The following is a 22,696-nucleotide window of genomic DNA, read 5'->3' as shown; positions in this document are numbered from 1 at the left end:
GTCACACCAGGTACTTTAATCCCTCCACCCCAAGAACAGGAATCTTAACAACCCAGCAGCATCTCCATCTTATCACTTTAATTCCCTATTGATTATGATCATCTGTGTTAAGCTGTTTTAGCTTTTGTTTTTCCAATACTAATACCCTCCAGTGGATGAAGGAATTCTTCCAGTCCCTAAGTCATACAGATGGTAGTAAATTTTAGCTGCATTATTATAACTTTTACTGTGGGGGAAAAAAAGGCAAACAGATGGAAACAAATTTAACTGGCAAAATGTCTTAAATAGAATTTCAGATAGGACTAAAATTAAGTATACTTCTAAGTAATAATGTGGTAAAATAAAAATTTCCAAAGATCTAATCAGCAGCAGCAATTCAATTTATCCAGAGGTCAGGCAGAATGCATGAGTCCAAAGCACTAGGAGTATTGCTAACGAGTGCCACTTCACATGGTTTTAGAGTTGGGTGTTTGTTACTGAACCCAAGTGGGCAGATCTAGCATTAAGAGAGAGCCTACCCATATAGTGAATTAAATAAATTTTGGGGCTTGTAGACATAAATTTGAAGTCATAATCAGAAATCCCAAAACCGATAAAACCTAAAACCTTTGCCAAGCATTCTGAATCACAAGTACATAGAGTCTGAATTCTGTTTTTTCTATTGTTTTCTCAGATCTTCTGAATCTGGCAAATAAAAGAAGTGATAATTATTCATACTTACCTCAAAGCTGAGTTTCTTCCATATATTGCTCTCCTTTACTTTGGAGACATTTTCATGTACATCATATTCATCTATAGCATCTGTTAGCTTCCAAGGAAACTTTATCATGAAGGTTCGAAGTTCATTAATGTAGCTAGTCAAAATGTTCACTCCTTTTTGCAGATGTTCATCTAGTTCTATGGAAAATACCAATGTGCCAATTTGTATGTGTGTGTGTATAAATATAAACCATGAGCTGTTATAAATAATTCTAAAGAAAGTCAAAATTCAAACTTGGTATTTTTAAATTTCAAACAATATGTTTGAGGATTTTCCTGTTTACAAGGAAGTAGCTCTGTATTTTAATAAAACCCTTTCCTTTCCTTGTCCTTCACGATTAGTCCTGGGTATTTCTACCAACTTTCTCAGTATCAAAACCCATTTCACTTACTCAATTACACACTGACCTTACCCAAATGTAGTAAATGGCGTGCCACTGGTTTATGCTGTGTCACCCAATAGCAGCACTTGTATCTGTTCTGACACAGGAACAGTGGAATTGCCCCCTTCCTAGCTGCTATTCTTACCTTCAGTGTGAATAAAAAGCTCCTTTATTTGGTTGTTAAGGAAAGACAGTGTAAGATTAAGCAATTGTTCTGAAAAGTGTTTGCTTTGGGGTTCAGAGTAACTTTCTCTAATTGCTGAGCAAAGTAAATCCAACGCTGGTATCAGCTCTTCCACATCTGAGAAAGAACCAAAGAAATTAAAGAACACTAGGATTCTCACAATAAAATTAACATATCAAAAATATCATGTCACAATATTTTTAAACATAAAACAGGGACCAACATCTTATTTTCAAAAAGCTCACAAAACTTTTCTGCAGGCTTATTACCTGCAAACTTTAATGATTCTAATTATTAATAGTTATCATTTAATGATATCACTGCTAACTACCCTTTTGCCGACCACCTACATCTTAAGTACTGTACTTGCTGTTTTATAAATGCTATCTCATTTATTGCTTTCAACAACTTAAGAGGTAGGTGTATATTATATTCTCTTTCCATAGATTAAAAAAACTGAGGTTCAGAAAGGATAAGTAACTTGCCCAAGCTAATTTAGAAAGTGGCAGGGCCAGGCGCGGTGGCTCACGCCTGTAATCCCAACACTTTGGGAGGCCAAGGCAAGCAGATCACTTGAGGTCAGGAGTTCGAGACCAGCCTGACCAATATGGTGAAATGCCACCTCTACTAAAAATACAAAAATTAGCCAGGTGTGCTGGTGGGTGCCTGTAATCCCAGCTACTCAGGAGGCTGAGGCAGGAGAATTGCTTGAACCTAGGAAGCAGAGGTTGCAGTGAGCCAAGATTGCGCCACCATACTCCAGCAGCCTGGGCAACAGTGAAAAAAGAAAAACAAAGTAAGTGGCAGGGCCAAAATTTGAATTTAAGCCTGTCTGATTGCAAAGCTATTCTGTGCTAAACATTCAAGTGAAAGCAAGAAGTGTGGGCCCCTGGATGTTGTGTCTGCAGCTGAAGGCTCTAAGTGATTCCTGTTTGTCTCAGCACTCCCCCCCACCATCCCCTGCGGATTACATCTGTGAGATGTATGAGAATTATGGGAAACGGGTTTTCCCCCTAGGGGAGTAGGTAAGGCTATTCCCAGTGCTTCTCATTCCGGATCCATCTCCACCCTTTACAGCGGAGCAGTGCAGGTGAGAGTGGAATGAGGAGAAATCACTAACCACCAAACAACAGAAGTGAATAATGACTCTACAACTGCTGATGGAGCCCTGCTCAATATCAGAAACTAGGCCTTTTTCTATAAATTTAAGCAGTTTTTAAGACATCAGAGCATTAGAAAAGCTGGCAATTCAAGAAAGAGGAGACCAAACTCTGCACTCAAAACAAAATAGAATGTGTGTTTTTGTTTTTTTGAGACGGAGTTTCACTCGTCTCCCAGGCTGGAATGCAATGGAGCGATCTCGGCTCACTGCAACCTCCGCCTCCTCACTTCAAGTGATTCTCCTGCCTCAGCCTCCCGAGTAGCTGGGATTACAGGCATGCACCACCACACACAGCTAATTTTTGTATTTTTAGTAGAGATGGGGTTTCACCATGTTGGTCAGGCTGATCTCGAACTCTTGACCTCGTGATCCAACCATCTCGGCCTCCCAAAGTGCTGGGATCATAGGCGTGAGCCACTGCACCCAGTCTGGGAATGTGTTTTTAAAAGAAAATATCTTTCCACCATATATGAGATTTAGGAAGAAAAAAAAGAAAACATCCAATTCATTTTCTTAGTGAAAGCTAATACTACATCAGTGGAAAAAGAGCAGGTTGTAATTTTCTCCATGTAAGTAGACTACAAATTGATACAACTTTTGAAGGACAATTTATCAAGGTGTTTAAAAATATAAATTGTGCATACTCTTAAACCTGGAAATTCCAGGTCTAGAATTTAACAATAAATTCTAGTAATATAAGTAAATGATTATATATGTGAAATTACACACACACACAGCATTTCTAGCACACTGTTAATAGCTAAGAACTAGAATAAATCTAAATGTCTAACAGGAGTTTGGCTTGGTGAATTATGGTACAGCCCACACAATGAAATTCTATGTCATCATATTTAGTAAGTATATATTAACAAGAAAGATGTCTATAGTATAAAGTAGGGAAAAAACAGATTATAAAACCGTATTTACAGAGTGTCAAAGGACAAAATTACAACAAATTTAGATTAAAGATCTCAACTGGTTTTACTGCAACTCTAGAATGTGGCAACACTTAATTTCATAACATGGAAAAGGTGTTCTAGTGAGCTGAGCAGAAGGGGTTGGCTTTATAGACATGGAAGAGCTGAAGAAAGCAGAAGTAATGAAAAAAGAGCATATTAGTTGTTTCAAAGCTACTTTTTTTGTAAGATGAAGAGGGACAGAATAATACAAAAAATACTGATCATTTAACATGAAGCTACTTCAGGCTTTTTTTTTCAATTAAAAATAGAGGCAGAGTCTCACTATGTTGCCCAGGCTGGTCATGAACTCTTGGTCTCAAGTGATCCTCCCACCTGGGCCTCCCAAAGTGTTGGGATTATAGGTGTGAGCCACTGCACCCAGCTTTTTTTTTTTTTTTTTGAGACAGAGTCTCACTCTGTTGCCCAAATTGGAGTGCAATGGTGTGATGCCAGCTCACTGCAGCCTCAACCTCCCAGGCTCAAGCAATCCTCCTACCTTCCTTTCCTGAGCAGCTGAGACCACACACAGCTAATTTTTAAATTTTTTTGTAGAGGTAAGGTTTCACTATGTTACCCAGGCTAGTCTCAAACTCCTGGGCTCAAGAGATCCTCCTGCTTCACCCTCCCAAAGTGCTAGAATTACAGGCATGAGCCACTGTACCTGGCCTACGTTACTTCTTTTACGTAAGGATTGTATCAGAGGAACTTCATTATCACGCTGATTGAAGATTGAAACTGGACTGTTGGGGATTATTGGCTGTCTCCTAATTTCTCCCAATGTCAGAAGACCACCTTATTTTAAGTTTGATGCTATGGAACTTTAGCATAGTTGACTCCATTTTGATTTCTGTTCTGGTCTGATGGGGCCTAGTACAGCTCACACCAAAACAATAGTCTCCTATAATTTTTATTTAACAAGGGGAAAATATACTTTATTACCCTGTTGTTCTAAGGAGAGAATTTGCATGGCTACCTGGTCCAAGAATAAAAGTTAGGCAGGCCGGGCGCGGTGGCTCACACTTGTAATCCCAGCACTTTGGGAGGTCGAGGCGGGCGGATCACGAGGTCAGGAGATTGAGACCATGGTGAAACCCCATCTCTACTAAAAATACAAAAAATTAGCTGGGCGTGGTGGCAGGCGCCTGTAGTCCCAGCTGCTCGGAGAGGCTGAGGAGGCAGAATGGCGTGAACCCGGGAGGCGGAGCTTGCAGTGAGCCGAGATTGCGCCACTGCACTCCAACCTGGGCCACAGAGTGAGACTCTGTCTAAAAAAAAAAAAAAAAATTAGGCTTCCTATTTATTAAAAAGGAAAGCCAAAATCTTGAAAAGCGTTGGTAATGTGGCAAAAAAGCAGAGAAATCTGGGTGAAATTTTGTTTTTTTTTTTTTGAGACAGTCTTACTTTGCAACTAGGCTGAAGTGCAGTGGCACAATCACAGATCACTGCAGCCTAGACCTCCCAGACTCAAGCAATCCTCAGCCTCAGCCTTCCAAGTAGTTGGGACTATGGATGTGCCATCGTGGCCAACTAATTTTTAAAATTTTTTTGTAGAATGGGGTCTTGCTATGTTCCCCAGACTGGTCTCAAACTCCTAGACTCAAGCGATCCTCCCACCTTGGCCCCCAAAGTGTTAGGATTACAGGGCGAGCCACTGCACCCCGCCAAAAATTCTTATAACAAATCCTAATCCACAACTCGGAAAGCCACACCGTCAATACACATCTCAGATGGTTGCAAGGGCAGGCAATTTTCCAAATAAATGTTTTTCTGTCGTGTATAAAACTGTCTTGAATTTGAAAGATTGTCTCTTCCTTGCATACCAAAAATACCGAATACAGTAAAAGATATAAGCAATAAATAGCCCATATAGTATGATGACATTTATAGAATCTGATAACACTGCCAAATTTCCACGAAGTTGTCCAAGTATGGTGGCTCACGCCTGTAATCCCAGCACTTTGGGAGGCAGAGGATTGTTTGAGCCCAGGAGTTTGAGAGCAGCCTGGCAACACAGTGAGACCCCATTCTCTACAAAGAATAGCTGAGTGTGGTGGCATACACATGTAGTCCCAGCTACTGTAGTAGGCTGAGATGGGAGGATTGCTTGAGTCCAGGAGGTGAGGCTGCAGTGAGCTGTCATCACACCACTGCACTCCAGCCTAGGCAACAGAGTGAGACTCTGTCTCAAAAAAAAAAAAGAAGGTTTCCAAAAAGTATATAAAATCCCATGACTAAGTTTTGGCAAGTAAATGAGTCATCAGAAAACACAACATCATAATTTGAAAGTTATTAAGAAGATCAAATGATAAATATAAATGTAGAAATCTTTATTCCACTTACTTCTTAAATATAAATGGGATGACAAGCGATCAAACTGATCAGATACAGAAGATTTCGAGGATGGATTAAAAAGATTTTCCTTGCTCTTCAAAAAGAAATTTACTGTGTCCAGCTGACGATTTTCTATCCCGGCCTGAAATGAGGAGGAAAATAAAAATCAGAAAAAAATTACAATGGGAAAAAAAATCAGGATTCAGATTTTTAAACAAACTTTAGAATTTAATGTGGTGAGACTACAGGAGGCAAAAGACTGTATGAGTACGTGGGCTCCAGTGAGGATTTTGAAAATGACTGATTATGCAATCTGGGGCAAGACTCTGTAACCTTTCTTTTCCTTTCTTTTTTTTTTTTTTTTTTTTTGAGTCAGAGTTTTGCTCTTGTTGCCCAGGCTGGAATGCAATGGCATGATCTTAGCTCAATGCAACCTTTATCTCTCAGGTTCAAGAGATTCTCCTGCCCCAGCCTCCCGAGTAGTTCGGATTACAGGTGCCCGCCACCATGTCCAGGTAAATTTTGTATTTTTAGTAGAGACAGGGTTTCACCGTGTTGGCCAGGCTGGTCTCGAACTCCTGACCTCAAATGATCCACCTGTCTTGGCCTCCCAAAGTGCTGGGATTACAGGTGCGAGCCACTGCGCCTGGCCCAATTTCTGCTTCAACAGAAAAAGGAGGTTATTAGACTACAAAACCTTTCCAGCTCTACCATTTTATAATTCTACAATTCAAAGCTAAATATTAGGGATTACTCTTACAATTAAGTTATATTCTATTTGAATTAAAATGTTATGGCAGTACAATATAAAGTCCTACTCTATCACTCAGGCTGAGGTACAGTGGCATGATCTCAGCTCACTGCAACCTCTGCCTGCCCAGCATAAGTGATTCTCGTGCCTCAGCCTCCAGAGTAACTGCGACTACAGACATGCGCCACCACACCCAGCTAATTTTTTTTTTTTGTATTTTTAATAGAGACAGGTTTCACTGTGTTTGGCTAGGCTAGTCTTGAACTCCTGGCCTAGAGTGATCCACCCAACTCGGCCTCTGAAATTGCTGGGATTACAGGCATGAGCCACTGCGCCCAGCCAGATTCTCAGTTGTCTTTTTTGAGAGAGTCTTGCTCTGTTGCCCAGGATGGAGTGTAGTGGTTTGATCTTGGCTCACTGCAATCTCCGCCTCCCAGGTTCAAGTGATCCTCCTGCCTCAGAGTCCCAGGTAGCTGGGATTACAAGTCTGAACCACTACACTCAGCTAATTTTTGTATTTTTAATAGAGATGGGGTTTCACCATGATGGCCAGGCTGGTCTCAAACTTCTGACCTCAGGTGATCCTCCTGCCTAGGCCTTCTAAAATGCGGGGATTACAGGCGTGAGCCACTGCACCTTGCTGCATTCTATATTTTTAATAAAAATAAAATAAACATTTTTTTTTTTTAAGTATGATGGCCAAATATGGTGGCTCATGCCTGTAATCCCAGCACTTTGGGAGGTCGAGGCAGGTGGATGAGCTGAGGTCAGGAGTTCGAGACCAGCCTGGCTAACATGGTGAAACCCCATTTCTACTAAAAATACAAAAATTAGCCAGGCATGGTGGCAGGCACCTGTACTCTCAGCTACTCGAAAGGCTGGGGCAGGAGAATCACTGGAACCCGGGAAGTGGAGGTTGTGGTGAGCCGAGATCATACCACTGCACTCTAGCCTGGGCAGCACAGCAAGATGCTGTCTCAAAAAAACAAAAACAAAAGAGCATGTGGCCTGAGAAGCCTAAAATATTTACTGTGTGATCCTTTACAAAGCTGGTGGGGCACAGTGGCTCATGCCTGCAATCCCAGCACTTTGGGAGGCTGAGGCGAGAAGACTGATTGATCCCAGGAGTTTGAGACCAGCCTGGGCAACATAGTGAGACCTTGTTTCTAAAAAGGTTTTAGTAGAGACCTTGTCTCTACTAAAAAAAATAAAAAAGTAGCTGGGTATGTTGGCGCACACCTGTAGTCCTAACTACTGGGGATGCTGAGGCAGGAGGGTCTTGAGCCCAGGAAGTTGAGGCTGCAGTGAGCTGTGATTGCATCACTGTACTCCAGCCTATGCAACCCTGTCTCAAAAAAAAAAAAAAAAAAAAAAGAAAAAAGAGAAAAAAAAAGCCGGGTACGGTGGCTCACTCCTGTAATCCCAGCACTTTGGGAGGCTGAGGCAGGTGGATCACCTAAGGTCAGGAGTTCAAGACTAGCCTGACCAACATGGTGAAACCTTGTCTTTACTAAAAATACAAAAATTAGCCGGGTGTGGTGGTGTGCGCCTGTAGTACCAGCTATTTGGGAGGCTGAGACAGGAGAATTGCTTGAACCCGGCAGGTGGAGGTTACAGTGAGCCAAGATTGCACCATTGCACTCCAGCCTGAGTAACAGAGCGAGACTCCATCTAAAAAAAAAAGAAAAATTTGCCACCCTTAGCATAAAGCATTGTGCATAAGTATCACCTGGAGAATTTGTCAAGCTGTGGACTGCAAAACCCTGCCCCTAGACTTTCTAATTCAACAGATATTGGGAGGGGCCTGACAATTTGCATTTCTAATCTACAGGTCATGGTGAACTGCTGGTCCAGAAACGAGATTTTGAGAGATAATGGGCCAAAGTTCTGGGTGTTAATATACCAAAGAGGTGAGACATACTGGTGGGAGTTATGTTGGAGGAAGAAAAAACAGGACAAACCTAGGGTCCATGTGAGGTGACACCCACCAAAAAAAGATAAACTAGAAAAAATTACTGGTCTCAGAGGAGACTATAAACAAACTATGCCTTTGTTCTGAGTGATGGGAGTAAAAACCAAATTATCAATGAATAGAATATTCTTGTTCTTATGATATATATACTAAAGTACTTAGGGTGAAGGATTATAAAGTTTGCAACTTTAAAATGGTTAAGCAAAAAAAAAAAAAAAAGGTACAATTAAAACAAATGTGGTTTCATCCTGGCTACCATGGTGAAACCCCGTCTCTACTAAAAAATACAAAAAATTAGTCGGATGTGGTGGCGGGCGCCTGTAATCCCAGCTACTCAGGAGGCTGAGGCAGGAAAATAGAGTGAACCTGGGAGGTGGAGCTTGCAGTAAGCCGATATCGTGCCACTGCACTCCAGCCTGGGCAACAGAGTGAGACTCTGTCTCAAAAAAAAAAAAAACAAAAAACAAAAGACAAATGTGGTTTGGGAGGCAGGCAGGTCACTTGAGGTTAGGAGTTTGAGACCAGCCTGGCCAACATGGTAAAACCCCATCTCTACTAAAAATACAAAAATTAGCCAGGCGTGGTGGTGCACACCTGTAATCCCAGCTACTCGGGAGGCTGAGGGAGGAGAATCGCTTGAACCCAGAAGGCAGGGGTTGCACTGAGCAGAGATTGCATCATTGCACTCCAGTGTGGGCAACAGAGCAAGACTCCATCTCAAAAAAAACCAAAAAACCAAAAAAACAAAAAAAACCCCACAAATGTGGCAAAATGTTAATAGTTGGTGAATCTAGGTGAAATTTAACTTAATGTTCATTTTACTAATTTTTGAAGTTTTTCTATAGATTTAAAAATTTTCAAAATCACACATATAAAAACAATGACCAAATAGTAATTCTAAAAATAAAAATTTAAATTAGGAACAGATGTGTTTAATAGCAGATTAGACACAGGTGAAGAAAGAATTAGTGCACTGGGAGATATGAAGAAATTATCCACAATGTAACAAAGTCTCATAGTGGTTAAGAAGGATTGAGCAAAGTGTCAACAGTCTAACTACTTCTGATTGAAAGACCAATGTGACAAATGGAAGATACATTTTGTTTTCCTTTTTTCTTTGGAGACAGGATCTTACTCTGTTGCTCAGGCTGGAGTGCAGTGCCTCAATCTCACTCAGTGCAACCTCCACCTCCTGGGTTCAAACGATTCTCCCACCTCAGCCTCTCAAGTAGTTGAGATTACAGGTGTGAGCCACCATGCCCGGCTAATTTTTTTGTATTTTTAGTAGAGATGGGGTTTTGGCATTGTTGGCCAGGCTGGTCTCAAACTCCTGGCCTCAAGTGATCTGCGCACCTCGGCCTCCCAAAGTGCTAGGATTACAAGTGTGAGCCACTGTGCCTGGACTGGAAAATACGTTTTCGATTTTCAAGCACATGGAACTTTTATTAAAACTGAGTAGTCATGTGCCACATTAACAATATTTCACTCAACAACTGGCTGGCTACATTTACAGTGGTGGTTCCCATAAGATTATCATAGAGCTGAAAATTCCTACAGCCTATTATTTACTATGCTATACTTTCGTTATTTTAGAATGTATTCCTTATTTCTTTTTTAAGCTGGCTATAAAACAGCCCCAGGTAAGTCCTTCACGGTATTGCAGAAAAAGGCATATGAGACGATAGCTCCATGCATGTTACTGCGTCTGAAGATTGTCCTGTGCGACAAGATGTAGAGGTGGAAGACAGTGACATCGATGATCCTAGGCCTAGGATATGTATGTGTTTGTGTCTTCATTTTCAGCAAAAAGTTTAAAAAGCAAAATAAATGGTGGAAAATGAACCTAAATACATAATGTCTAATGTGGTTAAAAAAAATAAAACACAACAATAACATGAATAGGCTAAGAGTAAATGAAGTTAAAGCATTCAATGGACCTGTATTATTCAAAACAATTAGTTATTAACTGTAGATCTGAGCTGGGTGTGGTGGCTCACACCTGTAATCCCAACACTTTGGGAGGTCGAGGCGGGTGGGTCACTTGAGGTCAGGAGTTCAAGAGCAGCCTGCCCAACATGGTGAAATGCCTCTACTAAAAATACAAAAAATTAGCTGGGCATGGTGGCAGGTGCCTGTAATCCTAGCTACTCAGGAGGCTGGGGCACAAGAATCACATGAACACAGGAGGTGGAGGCTACAGTGAGCCAAGATCGTGCCACTGCACTCCAACCTGGGGGACAGAGCAAGACTCCATCTCAAAAACAAACAAACAAACAACGACAAAAACACAACCCCCCCCCACAACAAAAAAAACAAACTTTAGATCTGATAATTTAAGTATGTACATTATATTCCCTAGGATAGCTTCTTAAAGAACAGAAAGTGAATAATTTCTAAACTAGTATAGGGCAGAAAGGAGCTCCTGGAGTGGCTGTGATGTTTTATTTCTTGACCTGGATGGTGGTTACAAGAGTTTTTGCTGATAATTATTTGTTGGCCAGGCGCAGTGGCTCATGCTTGTAATCCCGGCACTTTGGGAAGCTGAGGTGGGTGGATCACCTGAAGTCTGGAGTTCAAGACCAGGCTGGCCAACATGGGGAAACCCCGCCTCTACTAAAAATACAAAAATCAGTTGGGCGTGGGGGTGCATGCCTGTAATCCTAGCTACTAAGGAGGCTGAGGCAGGAGAATCGCTTGAACCCGGGTTGCGGAGGTTTCAGTGAGCCGAGATTGTGCCACTGTACTCCAGCCTGGGCGACAGAGTGAGACTGTCTCCAAAAAAATAATAATAATAATAGTAACTATTATTATTTGTTAAACTGTATTCTGCGTATGTTTTTACATATTGTATTTCACAATACAAAAATAAAAATGTATTAATGTGGTTCATTACAGTAACAAATTAAAGGAGACTATTCATATGATTATCTCAATAGATACAGAATAGGCATTCAATAAAATCCAATACCCATTCATGATAAAACCTCATAGCAGGGAACATAAGGGAACTTAAACTTACAAAGGGTATCTTAAAACACACACACACAAACACAGATACACACACACAGAGAGATGGAGAGACAGAGAGAGAGAGGGAGAGAGCGTGCGCTCTACTCAGGAATAAGGCAAAGATTACTTCTGGATAATGTTATACTAGAGATCCTAGTACCCCAATTAAGAAAAAAGGTGGTGGCTAGGTGTGGTGGTTCATGTCCATAATCCCAGCACTACTGAAGGTCGAGGAGGGAGGATTGCTTGAGCTAGGAATTTAAGACCAGACTGGGGCACATGGCAAAACCCCGTCTCTACAAAAAATTAAAAAAATTAGCTGGGTGTGGTGGCGTGCAACCTTAGTCCCAGCTACTCGGAGGCTCACATGGAAGTATCCCTTGCAACTGGGAGGCAGAGGCTGCAGTGAGCCAGGACTATGCCACTGCACTCCATCCTAGGTGACAGAGTGAGACCTGGTCTAAAAAAAAAAAAAAGTGCTAAAAAGTACATACAAGGATTTGAAAAGATGAAAGAAAACTATATTATTCTGATGTTATATGCATATTAACTATATAGAAAACTCAATAAAATCTAACAAATTATTAGGATTAATTTAACAAATTTGCTGGATATAAAAATCAATACACAAAAATTAATTATATTTCCTTACACTGTCAATTAACAAAATGTAATTTAAAAAATACCACTTAGGGTCGGGCATGGTGGCTCACGCCTGTAATCCCAGCACTTTGGGAGGCCGAGGCGGGTGGATCATGAGGTCAAGAGATTGAGACCAGCCTGGCTAACACAGTGAAACCCCATCTCTACTAAAAATACAAAAAATTAGCCAGGCGTGGTGGCACGTGCCTGTAGTCCCAGCTACTCGGGAGGCTGAGGCAGGAGAATCGCTTGAACCTGGGAGATGGAGGTTGCAGTGAGCCAAGATCACATTACTGCACTCTAGCCTGGGCAACAGAGCGAGAGTCCGTCTCAAAAAAAAAAAAAAAAAAAAAACACTTAGAATGAACAATACTTACAGTATTTAAATATACACACAACACACACACCAAAAATAAAGGAAAAGATGCCAAGCTTTTAATGGAAAAATTGTAAAAATTGTAATGTTTTATTGAAAGACATTAATGAAGACCTGCCCCCCGCCCCCAAAATGACAAGAGAGACTATGGATATAAAGATTAAATATCCTAAAGATGTCATTTCTTCCCAACTTGATATATAGATTTAATGTAATTCTAATATGAATCCTAACAATTTTTCATGAAACTTGACAAGCTAATCTTAAAAAGTAAAGATTAAGGAATACACAACAATAAAGGCACCCCTGAAGAATAAGGGAATTTGCCCTAATTAAAATCCTCGATAATAAAGGCAAGATGGAATTGGCCTAAGGAAAGACCTATGAACAGAATAGAGAGGTCAAAAACAAATTCATGCATATGTGGAAACTTAATATATGACACTCAAGACATTTCAGATCAGCAGTAAAAGACAGGACTTTTTTATTTTTTATTTTTTGAGGTGGAGTCTCATTCTGTCTGAAGTGCAGTATTGTGATCTTGGCTCACTGCAACCTCCACCTCCCAGGTTCAAGTGATTCTCCTGCCTCAGCCTCCCGAGTAGTTGGGACTACAGGTGTGCACCACCATGCCCAGCAATTTTTGTATTTTTAGTAGAGACGGGGTTTCACCATGTTGGCCAGGATGGTCTCGATCTCTTGACTTTGTGATCTGCCTGCCTTGGCCTCCCAAAGTGCTGGGATTACAGGAGTGAGCCACCGCGCCCGGCCAGGACTTTTCAAAAAAGTGCTGAGACAAATGGTTTTCAGTATGAGAAAAAATTAAAATAGCCCATATCATGTATAAGTTTTAAATGGATAAAGAACTTAAATGTGAAAATCATAATTTATAGCTGGGTGTAGTGGTAGGTGCCTGTAATCCCAGCTACTTGGAAGGCTGAGGCAGGAGAATGGCTTGAACCTGGGAGGCAGACATTGCTGTGAGCCGAGATCTCTCCACTGCATTAAAAAAAATTCATAATTGAAAAACTTTTAGGAAAAAACAAAAACTATATAATTTAAGGACAGATGTCACAAATAGCATTAGTCATAAAGGAAAAGACTGATTAATTAAATTCCATTAAAATTAAGAACTATATTAAAGATTCCAAGAATTAAGTAAAAAGACAAGCCACAGACTAGAATACATCCACCACACAAACAACAAAGAATTGGTATCTACAGAAAATCCAACACTACAAACCAATAAGAAAAAGAATAATACCCCAAAAGAAAAATAGGCAAAAAACTTGAACAGTTACTTATGAAAGAAAAAAAATCCAAATATCTTACACACACACACACACACACACACACACACACACACACGCTAAACCTTAATCAGGGAAATGCAAATGAAAATCCATCATACCATCATACTGGAAAAAATGTTATAAATCAAGTGCTGGCAAGAACATGAAGAACATGCAACAATGAGAACTCATATACACTGCTGGTGAGAGCATAAACTGATAAAACAATTTTGGAAAACTAGAGTATTATCAATAAAATTAAAGATGTGCATGCCGTATGATCAAGCAATTCTGCTTTCACCCTAGAGACACTCTTGCACATGTGCTGCAGCAGATACATGAGAAACTTTACAGCAACGCTGCTTGTTAACAGGAAAAAAAAAAAAAAGGAAACAACACAAAGCTGGATAAAGACATATTATACAGTGGGATACTATACAGGGGTGAAACTGAATGAACTATAGTTATATACATTAAACATGGATGAATCAAAAAAATCATGTTGAGTCTCAAAAAATATATATACAGTGCCAGGCATGGTGGCTCACACCTGTAATCCCAGCACTTTGGGAGGCTGAGGCAGGAGGATCACCTGAGGTCAGGAGTTCGAGACCGGCCTGGCAAACATCGTGAAACCCCATCTCTACTAAAATACAAAAAGTTGCCAGGTGTGGTGGAATGTGTCTGTAATCCCAGCTACTCAGGAGGCTGAGGGAGGAGAATCGCTTGAACCCAGAAGGCGGAAGTTGCAGTGAGCTGAGATAGCTCCACTGCACTCCAGCCTGGGTGACAGAGTAAGACTGTCTCAAAAAAAAAAAAAAAAAAAAAAAAAAAAAAAAGAAAAGAAAAAAATATATATGTAAAATATATAATATATATATATACACACACACATACACAGTGGTCCCATTTTATGCAAAATTCAACATTAGCTACAACTAAAAAGCATTATTTGGGGATACATTTATATGCAGAAAAATAAAGAAAATCATGAGAATGGTTAAAAATTTCAGAATGGCTGGGCATGGTGGCTTATGCCTGTAATCCCAGTGCTTTAAGAGACCAAAGCAGGAAGATCGCTTGAGGCCAAGAATTCAACACTCACCTGAGAAACAAAGCAAGATTCCATCTCTACAACAACAACAAAAAATAAATAATAAAAATTATCTGGGTGCAGTTGTATGCACCTGTAGTCCCAGCTACTTGGGAGGCTGAGGCAGGAGGATCACTTGAGCCCAGGAATTCAAGGTTACAGTGAACTATGATCACACTACTGCACTCCAACCTGGGTGACAGAGCAAGACACTGTCTCATTAACAAATAAATAAATAAAATTTCAGAAGAGTGGTTCATTCTGAGGCTAGGCAAGGTAAGGGACTAGGATCGGGCAGGGCATACACATTCAAAGATAGCCATGATATTCTATTTCTTGCCTTGATGGTGGATACAAGAATATTTGTTTTATTATTGTTATCACTTAAAATATATATTACTCATTCATTTTTATGTAGGAGGAGACCAGGGCCAAAGCAATGTTGTATATACAATGCAGTACTAATTAAATTCACACAGAGACATGTGCACTGTGTAAGGGGAGAGGCACTGTGTGAATTAAAATCCTGGTGCTACCACCTATGCCCATGTATAGCTGAATTAGATTTCCTAACCTCTTTGTGCTTCAGCTCCCTGATCTATAAAATGGGGCTAACAGTATTAACCCTATAGGGTTAATAAGAAAATTAATGAGATAACACTTGTCTATTATTAACATAGAAAAAATAACTATAAGGAAATAACACCCAAATAGTAAACATGATTACTTCTGGATGGTAGATTTACAGAAGACTTAATTATTTTTCTTACAATGATATTTTAGAGTATATAAAAATAAGTTTTTCAACAAATGGTCTGGGACAACTGAAGATCCACAAAAGAATAAAAAAGAATGAAGTTGGCCTCCTCCTTCATACCATCTAGGAAATTGAACTTAAAGTGCATAATAAACCTAACTGTAAGAGCTAAAACTATAAAAGTCTTGTAAGAATAAATCTGCACCATCTCAGATTAGGCAATGCTTTCTTAGATTCAACACCAAAAGCAAAAATGACCCCCTCATCCCCCCAAAAAAGATACATTGACTTCATAAGACTAAAACACTTTTGTGTTTCAAAGGACACCATCAAGAAGGTGAAAAGCCAAAAAAACTGAGGAGGAACTCCTCCCCAACTCATTCTATGAGGTCAGCATCATTCTGATACCAAAACCTGGCAGAGACACAACAAAAAGAGAAAACCAGGCCAATATCCTTAATGAATATAGATATAAAAATTATCTGGCTGGGCGCGGTGGCTCACGCTTGTAATCCCAGCACTTTGGGAGGTCGAGGTGGGCGAATCAAGAGGTCAGGAGTTTGAGACCATCCTGGCTAACACGGTGAAACCCCGTCTCTACTAAAAATACATAAAAAAAATTAGCCGAGTGTGGTGGCGGGCGCCTGTTGTCCCAGCTACTCAGGAGGCTGAGGCAGGAGAATGGCGTGAACCCAGGAGGCGGAGCTTGCAGTGAGCAGAGATCGTGCCACTGCACTCCAGCCTGGGTGACTGAGCAAGACTCCAACTCAAAAAAAAAAAAAAAAACAAAAACAAACCTAGACAAAATACTAGTGAACTGAATCCAGCGATACATCAAAAAGCTAATCCAACAGAATCAAGTAGGCTTTATCCCTGGCATGCAAGACTGGTTCAACATATGCAATCAATAAATGTGATTCATCATATAAACAGAAGTAAAAACAAAAACCATTGCTTGCTCCTCAAGTAATCCTCCCTTCAACGTCCCTTCATGTTAAAAACCCTCAACAAACTAGGCATTGAAGAAACATATCTCAAAATATCAAGAGCCATTCATGAAAAACCCATAGCCAACATCATACTGAATGGGCAAAAGCTGGAAGCATTCTCCGTGAGAACCATAACAAGACAAAAATTCTACTCTCACCACTCCTATTCAACATAGTACTGGATGTCCTAACCAGAACAATCAGGCAAGAGAAAGAAATAAAAGGCCTCCAAATAGGAAGAGAGGAAGTAAAACTATCTCTGTTTGCAGCTGACATGATTCTATACCTAGAACACCCCATAGTCTCTGTTCAAAAGCTCCTGGATCTGATAAACAACTTTAGCAAAGTTTCAGGATACAAAATCAATGTAAAAAAAAAAAGTCAGCAGCATTTCTATACACCAACAACGTCCAAGCTGGGAGCCTAATAAAGAATGCAATCCCATTCACAAAAGTCACAGAAAGAATAAAATACCTAGAAATACAGTTAGAGAGATGAAAGATCTTTACAATGAGAATTACAGAACAATGCTGAAAGAAATCAGAGATGACACAAGCAAATGGAAAAACATCCCATGCTCTCGGATAGGAAGAATCAATATTATTAAAATGGTCATACTGCCCAAAGCAATTTACATGTTCAATGCTATTCCTATCAAACTACCAATGACATTCTTCACAGAATTAGAAATAACTATTTTAAAATTCATATGGATCCAAAAAAGATCCCGAATAGCCAAAGCGATCTTATGCAAAATGAACAAAGCTGGAGACATCATCACTTCTCGGCCTTTTGTCTAAGAACAATTGCAGCTGCAGGCTTCACATTACCTGACTTCAAACTACACTACAAGGCTACAATAACCAAAACAGCATAGTACTGGTACAAAAACAGACACACAGACCAATAGAACAGAACAGAGAGCCCAGAAATAAAGCCACACACCTACAGCTATCTGGTTTTCCACAAAGTTGACAAAAACAATGGGCAAAGAACTCCCTATTCAATTAATGTGCTCGGATAAAAGGCTAGCCATATGCAGGTGATTGAAACTGAACCCCTTTCTTATACCATATACAAAAATCAACTCAAGTTTGATTAAAGACTTAAAAGTAAAACCTAAAACTATAAAAACCCTGGAAGATAACCTAGAAAATACCATTCTGGACATAGGCCCTGACAAAGATTTCATGACAAAGACACCAAAAGCAACTGCAACAAAAACCAAAAATTGACAAATGGGACCTAATTAAACTAAAGAACTTCTGCATAGCAAAACAAACTATCAATAAACAGACAACCTAGAGAATAAGACAAAATATTTGCAAACCATGCATCTGACAAAGGTCTAGTATCCAGAATCTATAAAGAACTTAAATTAACAAGCAAAAAATAACCCCATTAAAAAGTAGGCAAAGGACAGGAACAGACACTTTTCAAAAGAAGACATACACATGACCAACAAGCATATGAAAAAATGCTCAATATCACTTATCATTAGAGAAATGCAAATCAAAACCACAATGAGATACCATCTCACACCAGTCAGAATGGCTATTATTAAAAAGTCAAAAAATAACAGGTGCTAGCAAGGTTGCAGAGAAAAGGGAAAGCTTATACAATGCTGGTGGGAATGTAAATTAGCTCAGCCACTGTGGAAAGCAGTTTGGCGATTTCTCAAAAAACTTAAAGCAGAACAATCATTCAACCCAGCAATCCCATTATTGGGTATATAACCAAAGGAATATCAATCATTCTACCATTAACATACATGCACACATATATTTCTCACAGCACTACTGACAATGGCAAAGACATGGAATCAACCTAAATGCCCATGATTGGCATTTAGGTTGGCAAACTAGTGTATTAGTCTGTTCTCACACTGCTATAAAGATACTACCTGAGAAGGGAGGTTTAATTGACTCACAGTTCTGCATGGCTGGGAGGCCTCAGGAAACTTACAATCATGGCAGATGGTGAAGGGGAAGCAAGGCATGTCTTACATGGTGGCAGAAGAGAGAGCACAGGGGAAAACTGTCACTTTTAAACCATCAGATCTCTTGAGAACTCACTATCAGGAGAACAGCATAGGGGAAACTGCTCCCATGATCCAATCACCTCCCTCCCTTGACACATGGGGATTACAATTCAAGATGAGATTTGGGTGGGGACACAGAGCCAAACCATATCAATTGGATAAAGAATTTGTGACACATATACATGATGGAATACTATGTAGCCATAAAAAAGAGCAAGGTCATGTCCTTTGCAGCAACACGGATGGAGCTAGAGGCCATTATCCTAAGTGAACTAATGCAGGAACAGAAAACCAGATACTGGGTGTTCTCACTTATAAGTGGGAGCTAAACACAGTACATGTGAACAAAAAGAAGAGAACAACAGACACTGGGGCTTACTCGAGGGTGGAGGGTAGGAGGAAGGTGAGGATTGAAAACTACCTATCAGGTACTATGCTTATTACCTGAGTGATGAAAGTCTGTACACCAAACCCCCATGATATGCAATTTACCTATGTGACAAACCTGCAAATGTACCCGAACCTAAAATAAAAGTTAAAAAAATTTTAAAAAGGTGAAATAACAACCCAAAGAATGGGAGAAAGTATTTGTAAATCATGTATGTCATAAGGTCTAGCATCCAGAATATATACAGAACTCTTAGAACTCAATAAAAAGACAACCTAATTTAAAAAGGGGCTAAGTAATTCAACAGACATTTCTCCAAAGAAGACACACAAACAGCCAATAAGCATCTGAAAACATGTTCAACATGTTTAGTCATTAGGAAAATACAAATGAAAACCACAATGAGATGCCATTTCATTTCGACTTCACACTGACTAGAATGGCTGCAATAAAAAACAAACAATAACAAGTGTTAGCTAAGACATGCAGCTAGCAGAACCGTCATACATTGCTGATGGGAATGTAAAATGGTGCAGTCACTGTGGAAGTTTGGGGATTCCTCAAAAATAATAAATGACCCAGTAATTCCATAGCTAGGTATATACCCAGGAGAAATGAAAACATATGTCAACACAAAAACTTGCACACAAATGTCCATAGCAGGATTATTCATAATGGCTAGAAAGTGGAGACAACCCAAATGTCCACCAGCTGATGAATGGATAAACAAAATGCAGTATATATTGATACAATGGAATATTCAGCCACAAAAAGGACTGAAGTTGTAGTGACACATGCTACAACATGGATGAACTCTGAAAACATGCTAGGTCAAAGATGCCAGTCACAAAGGTCAAATATTTTATAATTCAACTTACATGAAATGTCCAGAATAGAAAAATCTAGTCAGAAAGTAGATTGGTGTTTAAGACTTGGAGACAACAGGAAATAGGGAGTGGCCGCTAATGGTTATGGAGTTTCTTTTTGAGGTGATGAAAATGTTCTAGAGTTAGTGGTGATGGCTGCACAACTCTGAATATACCAAAGGCCATTGAATTGTACACTTTAAAAGGGTGTATTTTATGGGTATGTGATTTATATCTCAATAAAGCTGTCATTTAAAGAAATTGGCACATAACATTATTAACTTCAGGGACTGTGTAGTATAGCAGAAGGTACTCTGCCCTTGATTCTAGCTCCTGTCTTTATTAATATGGCTCTGGGTCACCCACTCAATCACTGAAAGCCTAGGTTTCTTCATCTGTAAAATAAAAAGAATATACACTACCCAATCTGTCTCATGTGGTTGTTTTGGGACAAAATTAGATATTCCATGTAAAAGAGTATTTGTGAATTATAAAATGCTACATAAATTCAGGTTATGCCTCTTCTGAAGTTGGATTAGAATAGTAGGAAGCAGGCCGGGTGCAGTGGCTTACTCCTGTAATCCCAGCACTCTGGGAAACAGCGGGTGAATCACTTGAAATTAGGAGTTCGAGACCAGCCATGGCCAACATGGCAAAACCCTGCCTGTACCAAAAAATACAAAAATTAGCTGGGCACGGTGGCGCGTGCCTGTAGTCCCAGCTACTGGGGAGGCTGAGGTGGGAGAATCGCTTGAACCTGGGAGGTGGAGGTTGCAATGAGCTGAGATTGCACCACTGCACTCCAGCCTGGGCAATAGAGTGAGACCCTGTGTCCAAAAAAAAAAAAAAAAAGTACGAAGCATAAGGTAGGAATAAAAGATCATTACTGTTCAAGCCTTCCATAGCTTATTTCCACTTCATTTAGTCTCATTAGCTTAATGTTGCATCCATTTCCTGTACCTTTTTCTTATTATTTACTATAATCTTATATCTTTTAAAGCAAAAAGGGTAAACTGCTAAGCAGTTAGGGTAATGAAACAGCCAGAACTGTTTAAATAGATATGCAAAGGCTATAGTTCTTTTTGCTGCTAAATTAAATGAATTCTCTCAAATCCTAAGTCGAATAAAAGTATGTAACACAAAATAATTAAGTAATGTTCTTGGGCATTTAATTCTGTTACCTCTAGTGCATGTATGGGAATTGAGCACCTTCCCCAGCCATTGAGATGACAAAGAGTGTCCACAGTGCTGGCACTTCCATGGATCATGAGTCTGTTTAAAAACTCTTCTTGAGTCAAACCAAACAAAATCAGAGAGAGTCCATTCTCTACAGGAAAAATAAAAGTTAGCTTTAATAAATCAGATTAGATCTTAGGATTATTATTTAGGAAATGATTTTTAATTACCCAATACTTCAGTACTATAATTACAAATATATTTACTGGATATCATATACTATAATGATCTTAACTCATCACGGTTTTTCAAAATTTTTATAGGAGAGTTTTGTGGGTTTTTCCTTTTTAGAGACAGAGTCTCCCTCTGTTGCCCAGGCCGGAGGGCAGTGGTGTGATCATAGCTCACTGCAGCCTCAGACTCCTGGGCTCAAGCAATCCTCCCACCTCAGCCTCCGGAGTTGCTGGAATTACAGTTTCGTGACATCACACCCAGCTAATTTTTAAAAAACTGTTTTGCTAATTTAAAAAATTTTTAGAATTGTTTTGTAGCGATAGGGTTTCACTTTGTTTCCCAGGCTGGTCTCAAACTCCTGGCTTCAAGTGATCCTCCCACCTTGGGCCCCCAAATGCTTTGATTACAGGTGTGAGCCACTGCACCCACCAAGAAAATTTGTCTTTAAAACACTGACCATAAGGCAAATTCTTATAAGAGCAATGCATTTTATGAAACAGCACTAAATTAGCCAGGCACAGAGGCTCCTGCCTGTAATCCTAGCACTTTGGGAGGCCGAGGTGGGCAGATCACCTGAGGTCAGGAGTTTGGGACCAGCCTGGCCAACATGGTGAAACCCCATCTCTACCAAAAATACACAAAAATTTAGCCAGGTGTGATGGCGGGTGCCTGTAATCCCAGCTACTTGGGAGGCTGAGGCAGGAGAATCACTTGAACCTGGGAGGCAGAGGTTGCAGTGAGCCAGATCACACCATTGCACTCCAGCCAGGGAGACAAGAGTGAGACTCCATATAAAAAAAAAAAAAAAAAAAAAAAAAGCACTAAACCCCACATTTCTACTTTATATTATCTTGCATAATCAATCCTGGAACCTTTAATCATTTATGGATGTCATATTTCTGGTTTACTATTATAAAATAAAATAATTCATAGCATATTCCTGACACATAGAAATACATGATTACCAAAATTTGGGTATAGAAGAAACACATGGTTAATTCCAATCACAACATTCAATACCTTTGCAGAAGATGAATTATGTGGTGAATGAATGCATATCTGAAATATCAAAACGTCCCATGCGTAGAGGGGCAAAGCAGGTAGTTAGAGAAGTGCAAGAAAAACCTAATCAGAAATAAAATGGCTCAGGCCAAGCACGGTGGCTCACGCCTGTAATCCTAGCACTTTGGGAGGCCAAGACAGGAGGATCACTTGAGCTCAGGAGTTTGAGACTAGCCTGGGCAAGGTAGTGAGACCTCATCTCTATTAAAAAATAAAAGTACAGCCAGATGTGGTGGCTCACACTTGTAATCTCAGCACTTTGGGAGGCTG

The 22,696-nt window shown here is 39.9% G+C and overlaps 1 protein-coding gene across 9 annotated transcripts in view; it reads right to left on the bottom strand.

Moving 5' to 3' along the window:
* The window catches only part of SPG11 (SPG11 vesicle trafficking associated, spatacsin), a 119,425-nt gene that overhangs the window by 83,507 nt on the left and 13,222 nt on the right, over window positions 1-22,696 (bottom strand). For all 9 annotated transcript variants that reach the window (XM_030814150.1, XM_030814151.1, XM_030814149.1 and 6 more), the window contains exons 7-10: window positions 21,136-21,281; window positions 5,788-5,920; window positions 1,288-1,443; window positions 722-897 (exon numbers count right to left, since the gene is read on the bottom strand). In XM_030814150.1, the coding sequence (XP_030670010.1) occupies window positions 722-897; window positions 1,288-1,443; window positions 5,788-5,920; window positions 21,136-21,281 (611 nt within the window). The remainder of the gene's footprint in view (window positions 1-721; window positions 898-1,287; window positions 1,444-5,787; window positions 5,921-21,135; window positions 21,282-22,696) is intronic.

This window comes from Nomascus leucogenys, chromosome 6 (genome assembly GCF_006542625.1).
Source record: "Nomascus leucogenys isolate Asia chromosome 6, Asia_NLE_v1, whole genome shotgun sequence".
In the NCBI taxonomy this organism is placed as follows: Eukaryota; Metazoa; Chordata; class Mammalia; order Primates; family Hylobatidae; genus Nomascus; species Nomascus leucogenys.
Note: the sequence above shows the minus strand (reverse complement) of the source record. Positions and strands in the feature narration are given on the sequence as shown.